The sequence below is a fragment of the Eptatretus burgeri genome, chromosome 3 (genome assembly GCF_056783735.1).
Source record: "Eptatretus burgeri isolate ZD-2024b chromosome 3, Ebu_testis_v1, whole genome shotgun sequence".
NCBI classification, from domain to species: domain Eukaryota; kingdom Metazoa; phylum Chordata; class Myxini; order Myxiniformes; family Myxinidae; genus Eptatretus; species Eptatretus burgeri.
Window position 1 is genome coordinate 93,924,155 of NC_140963.1, and position 25,982 is coordinate 93,950,136.

Sequence of the window (25,982 nt, forward strand, 5' to 3'; positions counted from 1 at the left end):
AAATTTGTATGGATGCAGTGCTTCAGAAAGTATCACACCCCTCAAATTTTGTCACATTTTGTTGTGTTTACAACGTGAATTTAAAATGGATTAAAAATAATTATTTATTTTATTGTCACCGATCGACACAAAATACCCTATAATGACAAAGTGAAAACGTGTTTTTAGAAATTTATACAAATCAATTAAAAAATGAAATGGTGAAATATCTTGCGTCAATAAGTATTCAACCCACGAAGGCAATACTTTGTAGAAGCGCATTTAGCAGCGATTACAGCTTTGAGTCTTCTTGGGTATGTCTGTATCAGCTTTGCACATCGTGATTTGGGGATTTTCTCCCATTCCTCCTTGCAGATTTGCTCAAGCTCTGTCAAGTTGGATGGGGAGCGTCGGTGAACAGCAATCTTCAAGTCTTTCCACAGATTTTCAATGGGATTAATGTCTGGCCTTTCACTGGGCCGTTCAAGGACTTTCTTTTTCTGAAGCCGTTCTGGTGTTGCTTTGGCTGTCTGCTTGGGGTTATTGTCCTGTTGGAATGTAAATCTTTGCCGCAGACCAAGGTCTCTTGCACTCTGTAGCAGGTTCTGCTCAAGGATTTGCCTGTATTTGGCTCCATTCATTGTTTCCTCTATCCTTGCTAGTCTCCCATTCCCTGCTGCTGAAAAGCATCCCCAGAGCATGATGTTGCCACTATGATGCTTCACAGTAGGGATGGTGTAAGATGAGTGCTGAGCTGTGCTCGGTTTCCACCAGACATAGCATTTTGCATTCAGGCCAAAGAATTTAATTTTCGTCTCATCCGACCACAGAATCTTTTGCCTCATGTTCTCAGAGTCTTTCAGGTTCCTTTTATGCAAACTCCAGGCATGCTGTCATGTGCCTTTTTCTCAGGAGTGGCTTCTGTCTGGCTACTCTCCCATAAAGCCTAGATTTGTGAAGTGCTGCAGAGATTGTTGTCCTTCTGGCAGGTTCTCCCATCTCGGCCAAGGAACTCTGTAGTTCTGTCAGAGAGGTCATTGGGTTCTTTGTCACCTCCTTAACCAAGGTCATTCTTGCCCGGTTGTTCAGCTTGGTCAGATGGCCAGCTCGAGGAAGAGTCTCGGTATTTCCATATTCTTTCCATTTCCAAATGATGGAGCTCACTGTGCTCTTGGGAATTTCAACACTCCAGAAATTGTTTCACACCCTTCCCTAGATCTATGGCTTTTTGCAATTCTATCTCGGAGTTCAACGGACAGTTCCTTGGACTTTCATGGTAGTTTCTTCTCGGAAATGCACCGTCAACTGTAGGACCTTTTTATAGAAAGATATGTTTCTATATAAATCATATCCAATCAAATTGGCCAAATATGAACTCCAATCTCGTTGTAGACATCTCGATGATGATCAAAGGAGATTGGATGCACCTGAGCTCAATTTGGAGCGTCATAGCAAAGGGGTTGAATAGTCATTGATGCAAGACATTTTTAGCTTTTCCTTTTAAATTAATTGGTAAAAATTTCTCAAGGCACTGTTTTGAGAAAGAGGCTGAAAGGCCTTTAAATTTGTCACTTCAGGTCGGTGCCATCATAAAAATCCAAACGTTCTTCAGAGCCAACAGAGCAAGGGGAGACTACAGAACACTGAGTAAGTGCAAACAATTTCAAGTTTAATAGTGATTGATGGTGCAGACATTGCTGTTGAACAAATGTATTCATTTGAATCGTTGAATTTAGTTATGAGCGGCAAGATAACTCTCGATTGTCTGGGTTTTGTTCTTGTTTCTGGGAAAAAAATTGAGTTTGAATCAAACCTGCTGTTCTGGTCTATTGTGAGCAAAAGTTGCGGCGTTTCATCAGCAACAGTATCTAGATGCCTCCCCAGAAAGTGACTTCGACATTCATTGAGTACCCTTGGATTTTGGTAGGCTGTCGGGTCGAGCATATGGTCAACCAACGTGTTCCGTTTGGACTTTTACCACTCTGACAGTTTTATTTGGCTGACGCATGTTGGGACCTTTAATTTTATTGGAATAAGAGTTCCTGAAGTATAGTGTATGTTGTGCTTGTAATTATAGCAGCCAAATCATTCTGATGTGGAAAGGTTTAACTATACAGATTTGACCTCAGAAATTGAGATTATTTTATCATCCATTGTGGGACTTGAGATCTTACCATCGTGCCACGAGGGCTTACAAAAAAAAATAAAAAAAATTTTCCCTCCCCAGCTGGATGAGGATCAGTCTTGTTTTCCCAAATGATTATTTATGGGTGGCTCACCTTGTCTGTTTCATTTTCCAACAGTAAAAGCAACAGATGCTCCGGTAAGTGTGCTACGCAAGTTTGTGCACCTACTCGAGCAGAGCGAAGGAGACCTTCAGGAAGAGTTAGAGGTCCTGCGACTGAGGCAGGAGGTGATGAGTGCCATACGCTCAAACCAGCAACTCGAGCAGGACCTCAACACCATGGACATAAAAATTGGACTCCTGGTTAAGAACCGCATTACCCTTGAGGTGAGTCTGTTGTTGTGTGGTTTACTCTCTCGTAGAAGTGACACGGAGTATGAAATGTATCAAAAAGTACTTTTGTTACCACCATTGTTTGCAGGATGTTGTCTCTCATAGCATGAAGTTGAACAAGAAGAACAAAGAGCAGGTTATGGATATGATGACTCAAGATAAACACAAAGGTCTTAAGTCGCTCAATAAGGAGAAAAGGCAAACACTTGAGGCCTATCAGCATCTCTTCTATTTATTGCAGGTAAGAGAGTGTGGAACGGTCCACAACGAATGGCTTCAAAAGGATGAAGCTTTTTTTTTTTTTCCTCACCTTCCCCCCCCCCCATTATTTAATATTTTATTTGCCTTTCCCTCATTCAGTTGATTGAGCTTACTGTCGATATGGCGTTCGTAGTGGTGGTGGTGGTGGTGGTGGTGATAATTATCAATGAATACCGTTGTCTCGACTTGCTAAAGGAATCTTTCATCAATCATATAGACTTGAATTTAAACGTACACAAGGTTTTAGTTTTTTTTTTGAGTTTGGCAATCTTTGGGACAGCTTTGTGTTTGCCAGGAAAATATTCCAGTCTCGTGCAAACTGCCTCATTATGAGCCAATGCGTTCAAATCTAACGGATGTGCTTTTAAAACAAAATAAACCAAGAAATTGAGTCTGCTCAATTGTTATGTTCATAATTCTTCCATCATGCCAACAGACAAACCCCAACTACTTGGCGAAGCTGATCTTCCAGATGCCACAAAACCGATTCACCAAGTTCATGGACTCTGTAATCTTCTCTGTCTACAACTACGGTTCGAACCTCCGTGAGGAATACCTTCTATTGAAGCTTTTCAAGACTGCATTGGAGGAAGAGATCAAGTGAGGTTTACTTGGTTTTTCTTCGTTTTCGTGCCAGGGCCAATATGGTGATGGCTTTGCGAGTGAGCTGGAATCCCCAGAGGGTTGCGGTTCAAATCTGACTGAATGCAACAGTTTTAAGGATTTGTGATATAATCTGGGAATGCAGCTAGTCCCAGGAGAACCAATAGGTTGCTGTCGGGTTTTCAATAAAACCAAGTTTGCTCACTTGAATACGAGTTTGTGAAGTGAAGTGTTGTTCCACATTGGAATGACGCTTTACTTCACAAGAGAAATGATGGATGTTGTCAACTTAAGCTTGATGAAAGTACGTTTGCCACTGGGAGGAAAAATGTGGTGTGGATGATGATGATTTAAGCATTTGTGATTTGTCAGAATTACCTGTCCTGTTATTATCCCCACACCTTTGGAAAAAAAATGGGGGTGGGGGGGGGTGGTTATTGTAGTCAGTCCATCTGTCGTGATATTTCCTCCTAAACGTTTGTGTAGAAATTGACCAAAGTTGGGAGGTATGATCACCATATGGATAGAAGGTGCAAGAGCTGTATCATGTTTCCCCCCAACACCCCTGGGATGGGACTAAAACGTCAAATACCAAAAAACGTAATTATGGACATTTTTGGAGTTTTTTTTTTTTGAATGAAATTTTTATATGCAGTCATCATTGGGGGATGCTTCAAATATGTAACTGCTTGTTTTTGGATTTTACCCCTGGTTCATTCCAATGGGTTGATTCCTCAGAAAGGTCAAAACGGAAAAAAAAAAAAAATTTCAACTCAAAATTTTATATTAGCTCATTCCTGGTGGAACATTTCGCCATCTTTGAACTTTGTGTTAGGTGGGAAGCGTGTGGATTTGCGATGGCAAGTCATCGTGTTCGCCATAGTTTTTATGCCTTCGTTGACAGTTGCCGGAGGAATTATGTTTTCGGGTTGTCCTTGCATCCGTCATAAGTTATCGCGGTAACGAAAACCTATGAACAGCTGACGGGATCCAAGTCAAACTTGGTATAATGATATATAATGATGCAAAGATGAATTGATTAGATGATGGGGTCAAGTGGTCAAAGGCCAGAAGTCCTGTAAGGTAAAAATTGTTACCATGCCAACTTGTGAACCAGTGATGGGATTTTTTTATTTATTATTATTGTATGCACTGTTGAGGCTCGAATGAGAGCTAAAACACAGAAGGTACAAGAGGATCAGGAGACTGGTGGGAGAGGAAAGGAAAAAAAAACAGTGCGGAACAGAAACATGAGGATACCAGTGGAAGGAAGAGGGATAGGGAGGGGAATACGGGGTATACAAGATGGACACTACAGGGACTTTCAGGAAGAAAAGCCGGGAATTTGAAGGAGGTGGGTTTGGGGTGGATTAACGGGGGTAGTAAATATCGGGGGTTTTGATGGGGGTAAGATAAGAGATGGTGCTGAACAGCTGTTTTGAAGACTTGGAGGGAAGAGTGGGATTGAAGAGAGTGTGGGAGTTTGTTCCAAAGGTGGGAAAAAAAGAGGAATGAAAGAATGAAGGTGAGCAGTGGTTCTTGATTTTGATAGTTTTACCAGAAGGGGGTTGTTGGCGGACCTTGAGCACCCTGTGGAAATATGGGGGGTGGGGGGGGACAAAATTTCAGAGCAGGGTGGGGTGAGGCCGGAGAGGAGACTCGAAGAAAGAAAGACCACCGACCTGCCGAGACAGACAGAGGTGCCGGGAGAGGCCGGCCGGCCCAAAGACTCGGCCTCACCGTGGGAGATACCAATGATCCTAAATGCCTTGGTTTCCACAGCCTTAAGCTGAAAAAGGTGAGGTGGAAGCACAAGCACAAGGGAGAATAGTATTCCATCAGGCTGAAGGTGAAAGCTTTGTACGTGGTCAGGAGCTCAGGTGGGCCGAGGAAGGACTTTGCACGATGGATGATGTCCAGTGCTTTGGAGGCCAGCTTGGAAATGTACCTTTCTCAGGAAAGATCATGGCAGATCGTGAGACCCAGAAGCTTGAATGAAAGTACTTCTTCAAGAGGATTTTTGAGAAAGTAGATTGGGGGGGGGGTTCCGGACAGTCCTTTTGGATAGACAGATCTGCAGAGTGAAGAAACTGCTCCTTGCCAATCTGAGGGATGGCAGAGGGTGGAGTCATTGGCAAAGAGATAGAGGATTTTCCAGAGAGTCAGAAAGATCATTGATGAAAACCAGAAAAACAACAGGGCCCTGAACACTATCTTGAGGAACTCCAGCCTGCACAGGAAGAGGGGATGAGAGAACTCCATTTAGGGCCACACGTTGGCTGCAACAGGAGAGGATGTCTGCGAGCCATGAGTGGAGATGTCCTTGGATACCATAGGAAGAGAGTTTGGTGAGCAGGGCACCAGACCGTATTGAAGACACGTGATACGTCTCGCCAGATGGCTCTGATTTCATGTCTGGCATTGAGGACCTCCATCCATTTTTGGGAGAGTAGAAGCAGCATATCCAGGGTAAAGTGACCTTGTCTGAAACCAAATTGAAGATCGGAAATCAAGCCATTGGAGAAGAAAAAGAAGGATTTAATGTCTGAAGTGATTGTTTTCCATAACTTTGCTGATTGGGTGTTGACAAACTGATTGGTCTGTTTTTGCACCTTTTTATGCAGAGTGGGAATGTTTTCTGATTTCCAAGCAGATGTTAGATGACCTTGAGCAAATGAGAGGGTGACTCGAACAGAGAGAGGGTGAGCAAGAGCAGCAGAGCAGGTCTTTTTTTCGGACACGTGGGCTGATGCCGTCTCGACCAGTTGCAGAATCAACCGGGCCAGACGGCATCAGTTGAGGTGTGACGGCAAACTCTCCACCTTGCCAGGAGAAAAGGACACAGAGTCCATGAATAGCTGGGTGTGACTGGGTAAGGTGGGTACAGAGAGCGATGGGTTTGGGACACAAGATTTAGATGCAAATACGGAATTTAGGCATTCAGCCTTTTCACGAGCAGTGTCAGCTGTGCTTCCATTTGAGGTAAGGGAGGGGATGGAGGGGCATTTTGACCAAACTTGGTACTTGTGTCTATTATGCAATGATGAACAGCTTGGGTTTCTGCATCAAGAGGTCAGAGGTCATGTCAGGTAAAAATTTGATACTTGAGAACAGCTGAAGGGTTTTAAATCAAACTTGCTGCAAGTATGTGGAATGATGATGTGAGCGGAGGCATCTCGGTTGACGTTGAAGAGTGCGTTATGGTTTTATCATTATTATTTTCCATCCAAAGGAGGACTCGTGCTCATTCAGCTACAATTCACTTTCTCCCATGGTAAAAGTGCTCTTGACTCCAATAATTTGAGTTCCCTTCCAAGGAACTTCAATGCAGGACGTCACTCGTCCCACCGAGTCTGGTTTATGTAATCCATGCCTCATTGGAGCGAGCTTCGGTGAGGATGAAATTTCCCTGCATTTCCTGGTCTGGTCTATACATGGTGTCAGTCCATGCATTTTGTTTTTGACTCGAGGCCATGAGCCATTCAAGATGGATGCTACAGTGTTGCCTAAGAAAAGGCAGCGCCGCCTGCGTCAGACGTGTCATTGAAACAAATATACCATCAACTCTTTTAGCAGCAGTGGTTTGCTGCAGAATGTTTTGTTTTGCTAACTTTTCAAAGAGCAGATAGTCAATGCAAGTTGATGTACTGTGATTTTTTTTAAAAAAAATTCTAACTGCGCAGCAATTTTGACCAATCCATTAACGGTATTTAATTTGCAGCATGAATGCTTAGAATAGCTTAATTGATCCAACACAAGTGTCGTTTGAGCCCTGTGCACACAAATTGGGTTTTGCAGCTGGGTTTTGTTCCCAGGCAACTGCAACGTGTTAACAGCTGGTGCTCTTCGAGCGGTTTCCTGTTCAATACAAAGTTAGCCCGATTGGGGAATTTCTCATTTTATACCCATGTTGCCATCTTTCTCTGGGCTCTATTAGCTCAGACTGTATTACTTTGAAATGTTCTTCTCCCTACTGCTCCAACAAGTTTTCTTAGTTTTGAGATTGCTGTTCACACAAGAAGCTATAGTAAGGTAAGTATACAAACTAAAGGTCTCAAGTTCTCTTTTCCGTGAAATGCTCTTCGCCAACTATGCAGTTTCTATGCCGGCACTCGTCATGCGTCCCAGGCCATGTGCAATACCTTATCCACTGCCTGTAAATTTTTTGGGCTCTCAATCAGCCGAAAAAAATTATTATGGCATGGAACATCCTCGTAGCCCCTTTGCATTACCGTTGATGGCACTGATCTCGAAGTTGACAAGTTCTGCGTTCTTTACTCTGCTATTACCTATTCTGCATAACAGGATGCTGAGATTGTTTGCATTGGGAAAGCCGCTACCATGCTGGGTAAGTTGAAAGACAGGATATAGGACAATAAGAAGCTTCCAATCAGAACCAAAGTTTGTGTATTTGATGCATTTGTTGTCAGCATATTATTGCAATCGAACAAATCCAAGTCGACTTTCAGCCATCAGAAGAAAAGTTGAGAAGAAACAGTTTCCATCAATGTTTCTTACATCACATCCTTGTTATTATAGGTTGGAATAAAATAGCTGATTTAATCATTCTTGACATGTGCAACACATCAAGTTTTTGCACAATCCTGAAAGGGACCGCTGTGATGGGCAGGACCTGTCCGCCACATGCAAGATGAGCACATTCCAAAGGTCATTTCCTATGGTGAGCTTTTAAATGCTCCACATCAAAGAGGGCGGCTCGATGTATGACTTGATGTGCTGAAAATGGACCCCTGGCAGTTTGATGTCAGTCCGTCCACTTGGGAGGAGGTAGCTGGTTGTTGCTTTCATTGAAGGCGTTTCATTAACAAACAAGGTTATTCGGTATACGAGAGCCACGAGAAGCAATTCAAGGACTGACGGAGCACCCCTACATTTGCGAACACTGTCCCAGTGCCTGTACATGGAGAAATTGGTCTTCAGTCTGAACCATTTCCCATCGGCAATTTCACCCCACGAAGGATGATTATCTAGAAGCACTGACTTTTTTTTTTTTCATTTTCCTTCGTGTGAAGAAATTGCCAATGGGAAATTAGACCAATTTGTGTGCCGAATGTCGAGAGTCAATGATATTGATGCGTGTGCATAAAAGCGAAACGAAATTCTGAAAAAAAATTGCAGTTTTAGGGAGGAACTGGAGAAGTAACATCAGTCTTTGCATGAATTGTTCCCCACTCAAGTTTACATTTCGGACACTTGATTGTACATTATTGAGACAAGGGTGAAATGCAGTTGTACGAATGCCAGTTTGAGTTATTATGAATAGATCCAGCAAACGTATGTTTTCCTTCAAACCCGCCCTCAGATGCAAAGTCGACCATCTCCAAGAAATCGTTACCGGCAATCCAACAGTTATCAAGATGGTGTTGAGCTTCAATCGTGGGCCGAGGGGTCAAAACTCCCTGAGAGATCTCCTCGCACCTTTCATCCAGGATGTCATCAATGACAAGACTCTGCACATCAACATCAACCCTGTAGAGGTCTACAAAGCTTGGGTCAACCACATGGAGTGTCAGACTGGTGAGGCAAGGTAATGACACTTCCATTGGGAATCTGAAAATTTTCTTTCAAAGTGTTGATATGGGTGATTATGCCCACACCATGATTTGAGCTAACCCTACAATTATCCAGGATTGTAATACGTGTGTTAAGAATGGATTCTCACCGTATCCTGCAAGATCCCTCTGAGAGGTAACCTGCATTGAGGGTTTTTGAGGCCATTCCTTTTTATCCCAGTATTTTGCTTTTACAAGTGGTCCAAATTTGATGTGGAATTTTGTTGTACTCGTGTGCACGATATGTTTCTGTTTGTAGTTTGTCGAAACGACACGAAGTTTCTGTTGTACAGAAAAATTATTCGTTTTTCAAGGTATTGTTCATCTTTGGACACTTATTTGTTCCATTGGAGCAGAGGCTTTTTTTTTTTTTTGTATGCTTTCAGTGTAGAATTCCTTAGGATGTGTACGTAGCCTCGTTTTGTAATAACCTCTTGCCATCAAGGTGTCCTTCAAAAGGCAATCCATCACCATTACTGTAAATCTCAAGCTCTGTTTTTGTTCACCAGAAATATAATCATAATCATGATTTGCAGCTTCCTAACCTGTTTAATTCACTTGCAACCGTATTGTTTTTTTTGTTTGTTTTTGTTTTTTTGTTTTTGTTCCCCCATCGGCACTTGCAACATACATTAAAGCAGAAAATGTGATTATGGACATGTTACTGACCTCCATCAACAAAGATGAATCGACCTTTTTATAAAAAAAAACATCAAACTTGAACCCTCCCTAATCTCATGCTCATTTATTTATTTTTAAATACTGATTCTCAGTTTCTGAGCTGTCAAACTTTCCTGTGCCACATGCAGCCATCTGCCATATGACGTTGCTCCAGAGCAGGCTCTCTGCCATGTGGAGGTGAGAAGAAAGGTTGAGAGCTCGATCCACAGCCTTTGCACTGCTGCCGATCGACTCATGCGTTCCATAACTTCAGCGGTGCACAAGATCCCGTAAGGCTTTAATTTCAAAAGTGTATTTGGCTTTCGTCTGTGTTTGTGATCAAACTGACTGCATCCAGTCCTGCAGTGCAACTTATCACGAGATTTTTTTTGCCGGCCGGGATGCAGTGGAGGCCTTTGAAGGTCATCTTGGAAATCACTATAGTCCGAGTGTTGGCCAGAAAAGCGTGCATTTGGGTCCGCACAATGTTTTTCTGCATTTTTGTTATCGTCAGACCATCTGAATGAATATTCCGATTGATGCCACTCTGGCACCCTTGAGTATTTTTGTAGAAACCCATTAATATGCAAATTAGCGGTGGCCATTGTTGAAATTACTATTTTTCTTAATATCTCCAAAAGTAAGCATCCAAATAGCCTGGTTGGGGTGTCTACACCCATGTTTTTAGGGTCACTGGTCATGATAAACCCACTTAAAATTTAACGGCCACTCGATACAGCTGTTGGTCATTTGTGAAGATGGTTACGGTTTGTCCACACTCTGCGGTCAAGCGTTTTCCCTCCATTGCTGTAAACATCGTGTCCAGATCAGCTGGATCCATATCTCTGAGAGGTGTATAAATGGCCCTCGTTGCAGGTTAGATGGATCATCCTTGCTCTCTGCAGAGCTTCGTATTAAAGCCACCAAACTCTGGTGTGTTCTGATCAGAAGTGATTTGCTTCAGAAATGAGAAATCCATATCTTGAACTCTCCTAAGTTGTATAGCTTGATGAGCCAATACGCGGAGAGGTAACACCACATGTGTGGCTTCTTCAACTGGCATCACTGGTTTCTCAGGTCCCTTGTACCTTTGAACCGAAATGTCTTCTGTCACAGGCGTCTTCATTTCATCACGGGTCAATCGTCTGATGATGGCTTCATCTTCAGATGTGGAAGATATCTCCTGATCTTTTATGGTAAGTAGTACTGCAAGAGAATGTGTTGAAATGAGTCCATTCAGGGATGAGATATTTGTGTCAAAGTTGTCAGCAACAACCTGAATGAGGCCACATTCAGCATTGGCGGTTCCCCTAATCCCGGAGTGAACAGTTGCAGCCTTTGCTGCTGAAACTCATCACAGGAACAGGTCACTCGATAGTTGGACAACTGCTCGATGAGGCTTTTACGACTGACTAGAACTCCCAGTGCTATTTGGAGTGTAGTTGGTCGATTGGTGATCATATTCGTTATGATGTTTCCTATCAGAGCTCCTGGAAGTGTGCAGTCCAGTTTAGCTGATCTTTTGGAGAGAAGCAATTGAAGGGTTGAACTCACTGCTTCATTAGCAATATCTATATTAATTCTAGTCTGATAGGAACTGGGGTCGGACGACAACTGCTTTGATTCCTGTGCAACCTTCTTGGCAATTCCTTCTATGGAAACATCAATGGTGTCATCTTCATCTGATGCTACTAAGTTGATCGCAGTAGACGCTCTGCTGCGAAACAAGATTAAACTAGCGACAGCTTCACCAGACAGAACCAGAAGCTCAGAGCCCAAGTGCATCCAACAATTTGGATAACAGGGTTCGTCGAGAGTATAGCTTTCCTCCATGATCCATGATCCTTGTACATATTGTAGACTTCTACTGAATTCCAGATGCGCAACATGTCGTTTTTCATCGATAGGATGGTAGAACTGACAGCTGGCTCAATGTCCTGAGTTTCTCTGCCACTGTGTGCTGCTGCTGCAACAGAATGGGGTGCCATGAAGGACTTTCTGCAGTCATCGTGATATCTCACATCAGCAGCATGAAGATCGCTGATTGCGCCCATTAGTCGTATCTTGATCTGGCGTCCTTCACCCTGGTGGGAATCGATAACATCTACAATAGCTTGTTTGAAAGTTGTCCGATCAACACGATCTGCAGTCCTACAAAGGAGAACTCGCCACCAACGATTAGGATTCTTCTTATCAAAGTCCATGATGCACTTTTCTCCGCAAAAAATGCAATGTTCTTAAAAGTCAAATACTGTCGTCTTTGAATGGCGGCTTCTTTTGCTTGTTGAAGCATCTTCCAAACAGACATCAGTCATTCGTTTCAAGTGCCTTTCTTTGTGTGAGCGTGATGTGTACATTGACACAGTCTCTATGGCATTTGAGCTTGATAGATTTGTCTGCCTGTAATCTCTGTTCAAGCTCTTCATGTATACCATCTTGTCTTGTCTTGCTTTGCTTGACCGGATGATACTTCGCACTCTGTCTGGACCAACTGTTACCAGGGATTTTCCAGCTTTAGTTGCATTGCAGGGACTGAAGAAACAGTCTCCCTTGGTGATGGAGCTTCAACCTGTAACAATGGAGGTAATTTTGGAAATATTAAGAAAAATAGTAATTTTTACAATGGCCACCGCTAATTTGCATATTAATGGATTTCTACAAAAATGCTCAAGGGTACCAGAGTGGCATCGATCGGAATATTCATTCAGATGGTCTGGTGATAACAAAAATGCAGAAAAACATTGTGCGGACACTAATGCAAGGTCATCTTGAAAACTTGTGTTTGACATCCGGACTTGTTTGACATTTGACATTTTGATTTTGTATTTTTATCTTGCAGGTATGGTATACGCTTCATGGCGAAAGTGCTCAAAAATTCCCTACAGGAGAAGTTCCCTGATGCCAATGAAGAAGAGTTGCTCAAGGTGAAAAAATACATCTACAGTATATCGATTTTCATTGTGTCCAGAGTTCAGACATGTCTGTGCAAAAACGACTTATCAACTGGTTCAGACATGCAGTGCAATACCAATTTCTTATTGCTGGCAGATCGTGGGAAACCTTCTCTACTACCGCTACATGAACCCAGCCATCGTTGCACCAGATGGGTTTGATGTGGTAGATGTCCTTGCCGGTGGTCAACTACAGGCCGAGCAGCGCCGGAATTTGGGTTCTGTGGCCAAAGTGCTCCAGTTTGCAGCTGCAGGAAAGTTATTTGATGGCGAGAGCTCCCACATGGCCTCCATGAATGACTACTTATTGTCTGCTCACCAAAAGTTTAGGTATAGCACTGCATCTTGTCGGTCTAAACTCATACATTTTGCGGCAGACAAAATTAACCTTTTTCCATAAATTGTATGGATTGTAATTTGCATCCAACAAGTCATGGTGGTCATTTTGTGGGCTACCCTGTATTGTGAAATGAATGTCATACTGGCTGAAAGTTGATATTAGCTGAAAAGCTTGTTTTCAAGGTGGATATGAAATGATATAGCTTAACCTTGAACTTGGATTTACCGATAATACAGTACAGTATTGTAATTATACTTGTGCAAATGGTAATGTCATAAAGCCTAAAGCATGACCTCAAACCACCCTCATAATTAAGTCTAATGGTTGTCATCCATGTTTGTTACAAGATGCTTGTCTAACTTGTTCATTCATCCAGTCCAGTGTCTACCTTTAGCATAGACTGTCACTAAATCAGAACATTCGTCCTGAACTTGCTTTTGCAGGGAATTCTTCAGAGAAGCCTGTGAAGTCTCGGATCCAGAAGAGATGTTCAACATTGACGAATACTCTGATCTCGTGACGGTCACCAAGCCTGTGGTGCATACGACCGTTGAGGAGATAATTAATACACACATGGTAAAGTACTGGTGCTCATGCACCAACCCCTCCCTCCCCCAATTCCCTACTACTCTCAAATGATAAATCGACCACATTTATATGTGATTTATTGGAATGCAAAAGCTGGGTTAATCGGTTTTATGTATCTTGTGGTGTAACAGCTGCTTCTGGAACATGAAGACACCATTGCGGTGGACCACAATGACCCACTTCATGAGTTGCTCCATGATCTGGGTGATGTACCGAGTCTCAGCATGCTGGTTGGTGAGTAAAGGACACTTTTCAGCATGACTTGGTCCATACAGATCCGAATTCTTGCCCCAATGAGACCTGGTCATTGTCATTGTTATTGTCATCAAGTGTTTTCATGGTTTTAATCCCATGGTGTGTGTGTGCGTGCGTGCGTGCGTGCGTGCGTGCGTGCGTGCGTGCGCGTGATGTAGTGGATGCACAAATCACTCTGGGCATTTCCAAGATGGCAGTGGATCTTGTGATGCATTGGGCATGAGTGGTGTACATGCGGTAACCCACACAATTATCATTTTCTATCAATTATACGGACTGTAATCTGCATCCAATAAATAGTGTTGATCATTTTGTGGACTACCCGATCGTATGCATCTTTGTTGAATGAATCTTAAACAAGCTGAATGCTTAAAGGATTGACTCAATAACTTGTTTTCAAAGTTGATTTGAAAGTGTCGGTTAACCTTGAACTTGGATCCACCGATGACACACAGTACTCTAGTTACTATAATTATACATATGCAAATGGTAATGTCATAACACCTAAAGGATAATCTGGGACCACCCTTATAATAAACTTTTAATGGATGCTTGTTACAAGATGCTCATCCAACTTTTACACCCATCCAGTCTAGTGTCTATCTTCAGTATACAGTGGCTCAAGTCACATAATGTGATGCAAGTTGATTTTGGCTGTGCTGCATCTTCAGGGTGCATTTATTTATTTGTTTATTTGTTTATTTTTCCCTCTGTCAAACATATGTCAGCTGAAATATTTTTACTTGATTTGATTACCCTATTTGGTCCACTGGATGAAGATCTATTCTGTTCTGTTGGATGCAATTTGAGGCCATTGTGGTCCAGTAATTTTATTTTTCAATTTCATCTCTCCATCTTATCTTTTCTTTGGTGTACTTTTAAAACCAGACTCGGTTGGAGTGTCTGCTACAAGTCTGAAAGGTCGGCAGTTCGAAACCCACCTGATTGTAACAAAGACTAAAAATGATACATGCCACTTACTTGCTGAAGTCTCAGCTTTTATAAAGGGTAGGAAATGGACAAATAACCATAGCTTGGCAACCATAGTACAGGCTTTGGGTCGAATGACCTTCACCTTCATTGAAGTTCCTTCTGAGAGACCCCTTATTATTATTATTATTATTATTATTATTATTATTATTATTACCTTTTCTTCTTCCAGGACCTTCTCTACAGTCGGTTTGTAATTATTGTTGTCTGTTCTTGCTTTGTATTCATCCCAGTTCCATTAATTGGTCACATGGTCTGGCAGCCTTATTGGTTTGAACGATCTTTAAAAAAATTAAAAAATCTCAATAACCACTTTCAATCGATCAATGTGAAACGTCACAATTATGATCTTGTAGTCATGGTGAATATATATTTTAAATTTCAACCTGATCGGACGCATGGACTGGCAGCCAGAAGTATTTAATATTTTGAATCTGGGTTCAGGGATGTAAGTCAAATTTGGGACAAGTATGTACAATGATGTAATATTGTGGGCGGAGGCATATCTGGTGAGGTTGAAGAGTGCCCTTCTAGTTTTTATTGTGACCAGAATGCAGGGGAATTTTGTTTTCTGTCTGATCTTTTTGAATATTCTGTTTCTGAAGTATTGCTTATGGAGGTAATCTTGTCTAGTTTGGCTGTCAATGTTTGTCAGTTTCTTTATACTTGTTATGGCAACTGCTAATATAAAGTGACACCTGAAGCAAAGGTAGAGTCCTGTCGAGGACTCTACCTTTGTCGAGGACTCTACCTCGACCTTTATTTTTGTCCTGTCGAGGCCATTTATTCCTGGTATGTGAAACATCCTGCGACCCATGCCAACAGAAAACCGACTTTTTGGAACGCTGTTTTTTTCCATCCAATCATCATGTAACTTTGTATGAAGATAGCTTTTACCATTGCACACATTTCTTGTTTCGTCGACTTGTAGGATGGCTTTGAAGGCCATGAAATACAACTTTATGAGTTTCCTTTGTGTTGGGAAAGGAGGTGTACAGCATGCTGCACAAGTGCAAGTACATCTTCATTTGCCATTAGAGATAGTTTGAGCCCATATTTGAACCTAAACTGAAAAAAACAAGTTCGAATTGCGAACATACCCCTTGGGGGTTCATTCGTACAACTCTCAGGTGAGCGATAGCACGACGACAGATAGTTTTGAAATTTGGTAAGATTTTCATCGCATCAGAAAAAGAAACCATAACACCTCACAAGAGTGAGGCTCGTTTCATATCATTTGAGAGTTAATTTTGCCCAGCGCATTTAATTTCTTATTTTTTAATAATAATTTAAAGAAAATGGGTCGAAAGGGCTGGAATCGCAATTTGGGCTCAGATAATGCCTGGGGAATGGTCTCTAGAATATACCTGTCAAGTTTGGTTCGGTTACGTTCACGAATAACCGAGAAATAACAATTTTAAGAAAACAGGCCATTCCTCGGCCCGAAGGACCACAATCGCACTTTGGGCTCAGTTAATGCCTGCGCATATGTGTCTAGAATATGCCTGTCAATTTTCATCAAATTATGTTCACGAATAATGGAGAAATAGACGTTCAAATGAACTGTACACAAGAAAAGAGAGAACACGAGCGGCGCTTAGACCCCGTGGGGTGGAAGAAGACCCTGAAAGGAAAAGGAAAAGGCAGGAGTCCTGAATTGATTTCCCAGGAATTTCCAGAAAACTGTCCACAAGGAAGGAAACACTAGCTTTGGCTCTTGGTTTGAAAGCCTTTCTCAGTTCAAGTCTGAAAATTAGGCTTGCACCATCTCTAATCTCTGTCATAGGCAGTGTGTCCGTGGTGTAGCACAATAGACAATGTAGAAGATAATAAGCACTAAACTGTTATCCAAAACTTTGTATTGACCAAAACTTTCAGTTGAGTCCTTTTTCATCTCGATCACATAAGGGCCTTGGCTGACATTCCACAACATGATCAAGGGTGGTTGTGGATGCCTGTTACATGATTTTAATGATTCCAGCGTGCTGTTTATTTTAAGTGCATGCCAATTGGATAGAAAAAAAATCAATTATGAAATTTAGGGTATGATTTTCCACTTAAAGCTTGAACTGCAAAAATTGAAATTACCTACAGGGATGAGTGAAGTAAACCTGGGAAGTGATTGATGCGAGTAATCTTTACTGGCGCTGTTTACCAGGAGACACCATGGAGGCTTCTGACGCCACCAGGGAGGCCCAGCTGGCCAAGACCGAAATCTCCCTCGCCCTCAAGAGCAAGTTTGATGTTCCAAAGGCAGACGACGGCATGCATACCTTGCTGCTCAGGTTACATGTGGTTTGGGCAGCAAATGGGAAAGCAGATCAATGTTTAGTTTTGTGGTCATGCAATTTGCTTTGTAATTTTAACTTTGATACTGAAAGGTGGCAGTTGTTGGGAAATGTGGTTCTGGGACACAACAAAAATTTACGTGCAAGTGAATGGGAAAGTTTCAGGAAACTTATTGACTGACGACCTAAATCTCCCAAAATTTGTTCCTCTTTCTCCCTCTTCCAACTAAACCAAAACACAAACATTATTTTGACAGTTATGATCTTCCACATTTTACATACATACATACATACATACATACATACACTCAAGCAGCGAACCAACTAATATTTGTTTATGTATAAATTACAACACTCGTCACCATCGAGTATACCATTTCTTGGTTTAAGTATCTTTGTTGAGCAGAGATGAAATTTAAACAATGAGTTGGAGGTTAATTTTCCATTCAAAGATGTATATTTTCTTCAATAAGACTTGTATAATATTCCACACATTCATTAAACTCTCCCAAGACTGATTTTTCTCTTTTATACCAGCAAAAGGTGATTGAAGCCTGTTAAAAAAAACCCCCAACTTAAATGTCTTAACACGTGTGTGTGTGTGTGTGTGTGTGTGTGTGTGTGTGTGTGTGTGTGTGTGTGTGTGTGTGTGTGTGTGTGTGTGTGTGTGTGTGTGTGTGTGTGTGTGTGTGTGTGTGTGTGTGTGTGTGCGTGCGTGCGTGCGTGCGTGCGTGCGTGCGTGCGTGCGTGCGTGCATGTATGTATATATAATCCAGAAGGGAGGCTGTCAATTCCATTTTCTAAAATAAACATCCTATCAAAAGCTCCCAATGCTTTCTTATTTACCTCCTCTATATAATTGATGTTTATAACTTCTTGTAAATCATTTTTCTATACTCGTCTTTCTTTAAAGCTAAACAGTTGTAATAATGTTTAAAGTTTATTGTTTCTTTAATTACATTTTTCTTTATTCCCTTTAATTTTTTTATCACACTTTTCAATATTATTATCAATATATTTATAAGCATAAGCCTTTGCTCTCAAACCCACAAATTCACTCAACTTTCCACCCAATTCATCTTTAAACTTCCCAATCACGTTTTTAATCTTTGTAGAGAATAGTTTATCTGATTTATAATTGCTTGTGTCATAAATATCAACATCTTGAGACGTATCTTTATAAATATCTTCCGTATTGATTTTCAAAATAAAACTATTAGTATCCATATAAGGCAGGGTAATATTATTCATATATTTATTCTTTAAGTTGTTGTAAAAGTAGTCATACATTCATAATTTTGATGAGTCTAGAATTGATGTTCCTATATAAAATAGGTTTTCCATTTCAATTCTCTCCTTAATCATATGAAAAGCACAAAGGTTCTCTGAAAATGCCTCCATGCTTTGAAAACTTGGTTTTTTAATTAATTTGGATGCTTGTTTCCAAGATGTAGCATGTCTTATGTTTTGTCTATTCCTAACATTTTTCATCGTTTTTCCAAATACAGCATGATTCATTAATTTATAAGTCCTTCTCAAAATCATTGTACCAAGTGTTCTTTTCTGTGTTAAAATCAATGTACTTTTTTTAACCAATGACTTTAAATTCTAAGATTCTATGAATTTTCTTTACTATTAACCCAACAAATAAATATTGTCTCAATTTCCTTTGATGTAAAGCATAATTTCCTTTATCGTATAATGTCGTAAGTAATTTTTATGTTGGTTTGCCTTTTGTAAGAAATGATTGTTCATCACTGCTAAGCTATTCCTTCTTAGGACTTCCTTTATGATGTGCATATGGTAAGTCTTTGTGTTTGTTATGGATTTCTTCTGGATATATCACATCGACCTCAAAATTATGTCCAACTTAATTTTTATCTTATTCTTTTTGAGAAGATATAACGATGTTTTGTAAAACTTTTTCATAATTATTTTCTTTTACCCATTTAAGTTTTCCATAAGGTAAAGCTTGAGTCGTAGCAATTTGTTGTTTGATTTGGCATATCTCTTTGAACAGACTTGTGATCGTCCACCTCTTTGAGCTTTCTCCGTCATCAATAGCGTATATAAATCACTGATTAATTCCATTAGTTGTTTTATCATTTTTATCATCGCATTCCAAGTGAATCCTTGGGTTGTGTAATAGTGAGTGGGGTCTAATCCATAGGAGTTTTTATTATGAGGTACTTTTCTAAAAGTCTCAAATACATCAGTCTTTAGATACAAATCATGATATTCTCCAAAGTTCTTTATATTAAACTTCTTCCAAACATTTTGTGCTTGAGTATAATCTTTATCAGTAATATGGCTTTTACTTGATTCATTATAGAAGCTTTCCTTCAATGGAAGTTGTTTCTTTAATCCCCTCAAATGAATCCATGTAATCATAAGGACATATCATCTTTTGGGATTTGTAAAGTTTTTAATGTTTGATACCAAGTCAGATGATGGACTTGACATTAATTTGAATGTGTCAAGAAATGTGATATGAGTAGGGTTGGGCATACAACCATACTTTTTTTGAAAGGAGTGTTTTTTTATGGCCAAATTTCAAGCTGATCACGAATCCGTTGAACTTTTTGACATAGGATGATGTCTTTGGTTGGTAAAATGCAAAAATTCAAAATGGCCACCAAATTTACCCACTTTTCAGGTAAAATTTAATAATTATGGCTTACTAGGGCATGTAATATTAGGGTTGGGCACACATCGACTTTTTCTCTGTTGTCCCGTTAAAAGGAGTGGTTTTTTTATGGCCATTTTTCACACTAATCACGAATCCCTTGAAATTTTTGACCTCGGATGATGTCTTGGTAAGACATCATCATGTGTGCCCAACCCTCTTAGGATTATTACATGCCCGAGTAAGCCATAATTATCAAATTTTACCTGAAAAGTGGGTAAATTTGGTGGCCATTTTGATTTTTTGCATTTTACCAAACTAAGACATCATCCTTGGTCAAAAATTTCAACGGATTCGTGATCAGCGTGAAAAATGGCCATAAAAAACACTCCTTTCAACGGGACAACAGAGAAAAAGTCGATGTGTGCCCAACCCTAATATGAGTTAATGGAGATGTAAGGATTGTTTTTGTGAATGAGGTGTAATTCTGGTTAGTGTTAGGAATGGCTGGAATGCCTCCACCGATTTTGCTCAATTTTTTTTATAAAAAGATGCATGTCATAGAATTGTTGTGAAGAATGACTGGAATGAAAAAGGGAAGTTTAAAATTGAGATTACAGCTCTGAGCTGGACCTCCATATTTACCAGTGAGATGACAATGGTCTCTTACCTTTTGGACCTTCACTAATTTCCTCCTCACAAATATGATGGCCTGTTATTGTCTAAATTTCCTTTTCTCTTCTTTTGTTAAGGCCCGGTCACACCTTGACGTTTTAGCCAGCGATGGCAAAGTGTTAAAATTTATGTAAAACGCTGGCTTACGTTGAACTTTTGATGTTTTTTTTTTAAAGATTCGGACGTATTCATAGCGACTTGGTCTTATGTATAACGCATTGGTAACTACACAGAACGTTTCGTTGTGTTATAGATAACTTGTACCAACGAATGCTGAACCTGTTGTCGGCCTACACAACCGATGCCCAACGATAGTCTAACTCAGGCATAGCGCGTTGCACGCATCGCCGACGATGTCGTGACGTAGCCTATTAAAAGGCTGACGCACAACGATTCAAATCATAACTGCCGTAGAAATGGAAGGGTCAAAATCGCGGTCACACCTTGGCGATCTTGCCAGCGTATGCCGACGTAACAAAAAGTGTGTCTAAAACGTTGGGGCACGTCGAATACGGTATGGGTAAGTTTGGTATGCGCGAGTAGAACGCTAAATACGCTATCATACGTCGTAGTAAGTAGAGTAAGTCAAGAAATTTTGAACATGTTCTCGGCGTATGACACACGTTCCGCATGCGATGGGGATAAGTTTTACACACGATATGTGGACGCTTACACACGTCCACAAAGGCTACTTATAAGCTACTCATAAGTCGAAACACGTCGTGGTAATGTCTTTTTTACGCGAAACTTATTTCTAACTTATGTTTGACGTGCTTTGAACCAATTCTTTACGTAGTCCCAACACACATCGACGTATGTAGACGTATTCCAATGACGTCTTCCGGTCGACAAAAAAAAAAAAAATTAATGTGTTTCTAGCTTACAACTGCCATATAAAGACGTGTTCCCAGCGGTTTTGGGAATTGGTATATAAAAATGGTGCTCATAAAAGGGGAACCCAACAGTGTTTTCGAGTTCCTTTTTGAGTCGATGTCCATGTCAGCAGTAACAGTAACAGTAACAGTATCAGTATCAGTATTAGTATTAGTATTAGTATTAGTAGTAGTTTGTTCATGTTGGCAGTAGTAGGTGGGTGTGAGGGGGAGGGTGTGGATTATGATGGATCGTCCTTGCGTCCGCGTGTCCACGGGTAGGTTCATAGGCTGCCACTCAACGATTTAAATGGCTGCATCTCCACTATTGAAAGTAGACGCTTGTGCTCAACAATTGGATTTTTTTTACACTCAACGACTTTTAAACGGTACCACTCAGCCATTTTCATTGTTCACAATGAACGATTTAAATTGCTGTCACTCGCCTTTGTTTTTTGTTTTTTTTTTGTTTTTTGACGCTGGGGTTTGGAAATTTGAAACGTTTCTTCTGAACGTGTTTTTTTAAATAGACGCTGCCGATGGACAATTGGAATCATAGCCAAGCTAGACATCGAAGTGTGAACATCCTCGTCATGCCGAAGAAAAGTTTGAAGAATGCTGCAAATAAGTGTCCTGGCCGTGGCCGTGGACGCTGACGCAAGGACGATCCATTATACCGACGTCTTTCGGCCTATGAGTAACTTAAAAGTAACGTCTGTCGACGTGTGGCAACGATCGCGTAACGTGCCAACAACACGTTAATCATAGGTAGGAAATAAGTTTCGGGTACTCTAAACATTACCTCGGCGTGTCTCAACTTATGATTAACTTACAAGTAGCATGTGTTGACGTCTGTCAACGATCGCAGACCGTGCCTACAACTTGTGGCCAGCGTAGCGGAACGTGTGAGTCATACGCCGGCATACGTCGTGAAATTTCAAGCATGAAAAAATTTGAGGACAACCTAAAAGTACGTTTAAAGCCAACGTACAACGATGTATGGCAACGAACTACGACGTATGCCAGCGTGCTCTCAATGTTATCAAAACTTACCCATAACGTATTCAACGTGTGCCAGCGTTTTAGAAAAAAAATTCAAAAATCGGCATACGTTGGCTAAAACGTCAAGGTGTGACCGGGCCTTTAAGGACATTGGTTTATATGTTCTTCCCATCATCTTGGTAAATCAAACATGGTCTTTTTCCTGTCGTTTCACAAACTCTTGGGAGATATCTTCTCTGTAAAGTTCTCACTTGTATTTATCACCAACAGATGATTTGATATAATAACATAAACCACAAGGAGTGTTTTTGATATTTATTTGAATTTCTTATCTTTTCAAGGATACTTTCAAAATCAGGTGTTTTATGCACTTATGGAAATCTTTGTATGATACGTTTGAACCTACTTTTGGCATATTAATTATGGTTGCTACAATATTCCAAATGTTGATTTAATCATTCTTTTATATGAAAGTCATTGAGAGAACTCTTACAAGGATACGTTTTACTTTTTTCTTTTTATATCCTTGTGGAGGATCTCTAAGTCTTACTCACGTTGTTGTTCTTCTGGACTTTTTTGTTTCACAGCCTACAGTTTTCATTGAAACTTCCTGAAACTTGGCATATATATGTGAAAATACCCTGCGCAGACAGTAACCATCTCCGATTTTGAAAATTCCTCCGAGAAAAAAAGTTTATGATGTCAAAATATCTCTGCCAATGAAATCGCCTAAAAAATTGTCTCAAACTAGGCAAGCTTTTTGAATTCTGTTTGCGGGAATCTAACAGGGCATTAGTAGAGATGAAATACCGCACATATGATGCATCACTATGACGTCATATCAATTTTTATGATGTCATTCCTATTTTTGACTTTTTGTTTCACAACCCAGAGTTTTCATCGGATCTTCGTGAAACTTGCTATGTATATACAGAAAGCCCATGCGCAGGCAATAACCATCTCCGATTTTGGAAATTCTTCCGAGAAAAAAAGTTGACGTCATAATATCACCTCCAATGGAAATCACCAATACCATTATCTCCGAAACTAGGCAAGCTGTTTGGATTTTGTTTGCGGGAATCAAGCCGGGCATTAGCACAGATAATTAATCGCAAACCTGATGTATCACAATGACATCATATTCGTTTTTATGGCTTCATCATTAAGAGGTAGTTATTTGAAATTTTTACTATCTGAGCTTTGTTTTTATCCGTCGATCCATATCCATATCCATTAACTGATAGATTATTCATTTTCTCAAATTTTGGAATATCTCTCATTGATATTGGAAAGTTAAAATCTTTAATATTTAGTGTATTCTCATATTTCTTTCAATGAGATGCTCTTTCTGGTTTCCATTGTGGAGGATGTTGGTGAGCAAGAACAGACAAGAGAAAGCATTTATTATCATTGTTTTGAATATTAACAACTGCCTTTTTAAGGTTCATCTCTTATTGTAAATTAATACAAGAAGAAGAAGAAGCATTAAGAGAGTCTGATTTTAAGATGTGCAGATCTAAAAAAATTTTTATTTATTTTTGAAATAACGAAACCACTACCTCCCACACGATCAACATCCAGTTCTTTCTTGTCTTTGGAGTTCATCATAAACATCACAAACTAAAATCTTGGAATGATGTGATAAATTGAGGGTTTGTTCCTGTATAGGGAGTTTCTTCATCACCTTCTCTTGTCATATTCAATTTTACTCCCGTATGAACTTAAAAGTCTTGATTTGGCTCAATGTGTTTTTAATTAGAATTTCAGTACTTGCTTTCACCTTATCAGTTTCCTCATTGATTGATGTTGGTGTTGGTTCTTTAAGGTGAAACAATCTTATTTTTATATGTCCTTTAAATGTTTAATCAGTATCTTCAATGGAGTATCCAAGTATCCCCTCTTCATTCTTCTTGTGTTTTTGTGATTGAATGTATTTTTTTTATAGCTCTCTTTTAAGACATCCTGAGAGCAGACAACACAATGTTTTGTTTCTCATTCAAGTGGAGATATTTGTTGGAATAGATTGAATGTGTGTTTGTGCGTTTGAAGGTGTTTGTTATCATATTTATATTCATGATTACAAACATCACAATATGTTGTATTCGCCATATTTTTGTAGTTTAACTTTACTTAAAATAAAATTTTCTTGATGAAAATCTTGTAATTTATAGATACTTTTCCATTTAAAATATAATTTTCTTGATGATTTATCACTTGGAAGAAGGTTGTTTAAGGTTAAAGACCTTATTTTCCAATTTTTTTAATATAACATCTTTTTCTTTTGTAATTCCTGTAAATAAAATGAACCTAAGATTTCTTCTCCATTTAAATCGTATAATTTGTAAGTTCAAGGAACTGTATCCATTACATCATTGATTTTATAAAGCTCATTAGTCCATCTTTGTATGACCTTTTCAAAATGGCTTTTCCATTGATATATTCTTAAACTTTGGATTTCTCAGTTTCATCTCCTTTTCATATTCTAATTTTGTAAATGTTTCTGTTGGTTTTTCTTTTGTTGAGGAATGGACTGTATTATTATTATTATTATTATTATTATTATTGTTATAATCTACAATGTCCTGAATTAAAGATACCCATTTCTGATGTCTGACTTCTGCAAAAAAAATTTTTTTTCGTATAGTCTCTCTTAAAGTGCGATTTGAGTGCTCAAAACAACTGCCTTTACTTCGTTAATGGTGCTGGATAATGTAATTCCATTATCTTTAATAAAATTCATAAATGTTTTATTGTAGCACTGTGTCTTCATCACTCCACAATTTATCAGGTTTTCTCTTGCTTTTATTAAATATCTGTTGGAAGGCAAACATGAGTATTACCTGTTTTGTTTTTCAAAGGGACAACCCATGCATATCTACTAAAATCGATAACGGTTAAAGCTTACTTCTACCTCTTATCATTATTGAGTTCAATCAAGTCAGCCGACCAGATATAATCCACTTCTTTGGAATAAATCTTCCTTGTATTACACTTTGTGATTATTGGTTTATGTAATTCAACAGCTAATTGCTCTTCAATCTTAATGACATCATTAGAGCCGATAAGTTTTTTTTTTTTTTTTTTTTTTTTTTTTTTTTTTTTTTTTGAATTTCCAAGCCCAAGTTTCAATTTAGCACTGATAGTCTTCTTCACGATGAACCTATCAACTTTTTCTCTCAAGCTTGGATTTTGTATCAAGGATAAATTATACAACATTTCTCGATCCGCTTTGTGTTTTTCTTCCAACATTGTGCTATTTCCATAATCGATATCATGCCTCATACACACTTCATCAACCCGATTTAGAGGTTTAGACCAAGGTTTAGGATTGTTAGCCTCATCTAATCTTTTATCCAAGTTTGTTCCCGGACCACAGAAATTATGCCCCAGGAGATGTAATTCCCCCCGGTATTCCAGTTGTAGATTTACTCCCTGATTAAAAACTTTTGAATATCTTCCCCACATTTTTGTTTGGAGATAAATTTACTATCTTTTGAGCCACAAACTGAACATATCCCTTTTTGTATAACCCTATTATTTTTAACATAAGATGTTTATTATCCGTTTTATTTTTACATTTGAGAAATTATTGTCATTGTGTTTATATATGAGAAAAATTAATACAGAATGTGAAAACCTTTTTAGTTTCCAACACATACATTTGAATCTTAATTTTCAAAACATAAAGAATCCTCAGAAATGCCTTTACTCTCTCCATTTATTTCGGGAAAAAATGTAAAACTCTAACCATAGTCAAAAGCACCATCATGAATAATATAATCTTTTCCTTCTTTCTCTTTC

General features: G+C 39.5%; 1 protein-coding gene across 2 annotated transcripts in view; it reads left to right on the top strand.

The window, feature by feature from the left end:
- IQGAP2 (IQ motif containing GTPase activating protein 2) overlaps positions 1–25,982 on the top strand; it is a 101,181-nt gene that overhangs the window by 59,647 nt on the left and 15,552 nt on the right. For both annotated transcript variants that reach the window (XM_085874551.1, XM_085874552.1), the window contains 11 exons: positions 1,557–1,626; positions 2,283–2,491; positions 2,586–2,738; positions 3,195–3,358; positions 8,685–8,909; positions 9,744–9,884; positions 12,434–12,518; positions 12,643–12,875; positions 13,329–13,461; positions 13,605–13,707; positions 16,877–17,003. In XM_085874551.1, the coding sequence (XP_085730677.1) occupies positions 1,557–1,626; positions 2,283–2,491; positions 2,586–2,738; positions 3,195–3,358; positions 8,685–8,909; positions 9,744–9,884; positions 12,434–12,518; positions 12,643–12,875; positions 13,329–13,461; positions 13,605–13,707; positions 16,877–17,003 (1,643 nt within the window). The remainder of the gene's footprint in view (positions 1–1,556; positions 1,627–2,282; positions 2,492–2,585; positions 2,739–3,194; positions 3,359–8,684; positions 8,910–9,743; positions 9,885–12,433; positions 12,519–12,642; positions 12,876–13,328; positions 13,462–13,604; positions 13,708–16,876; positions 17,004–25,982) is intronic.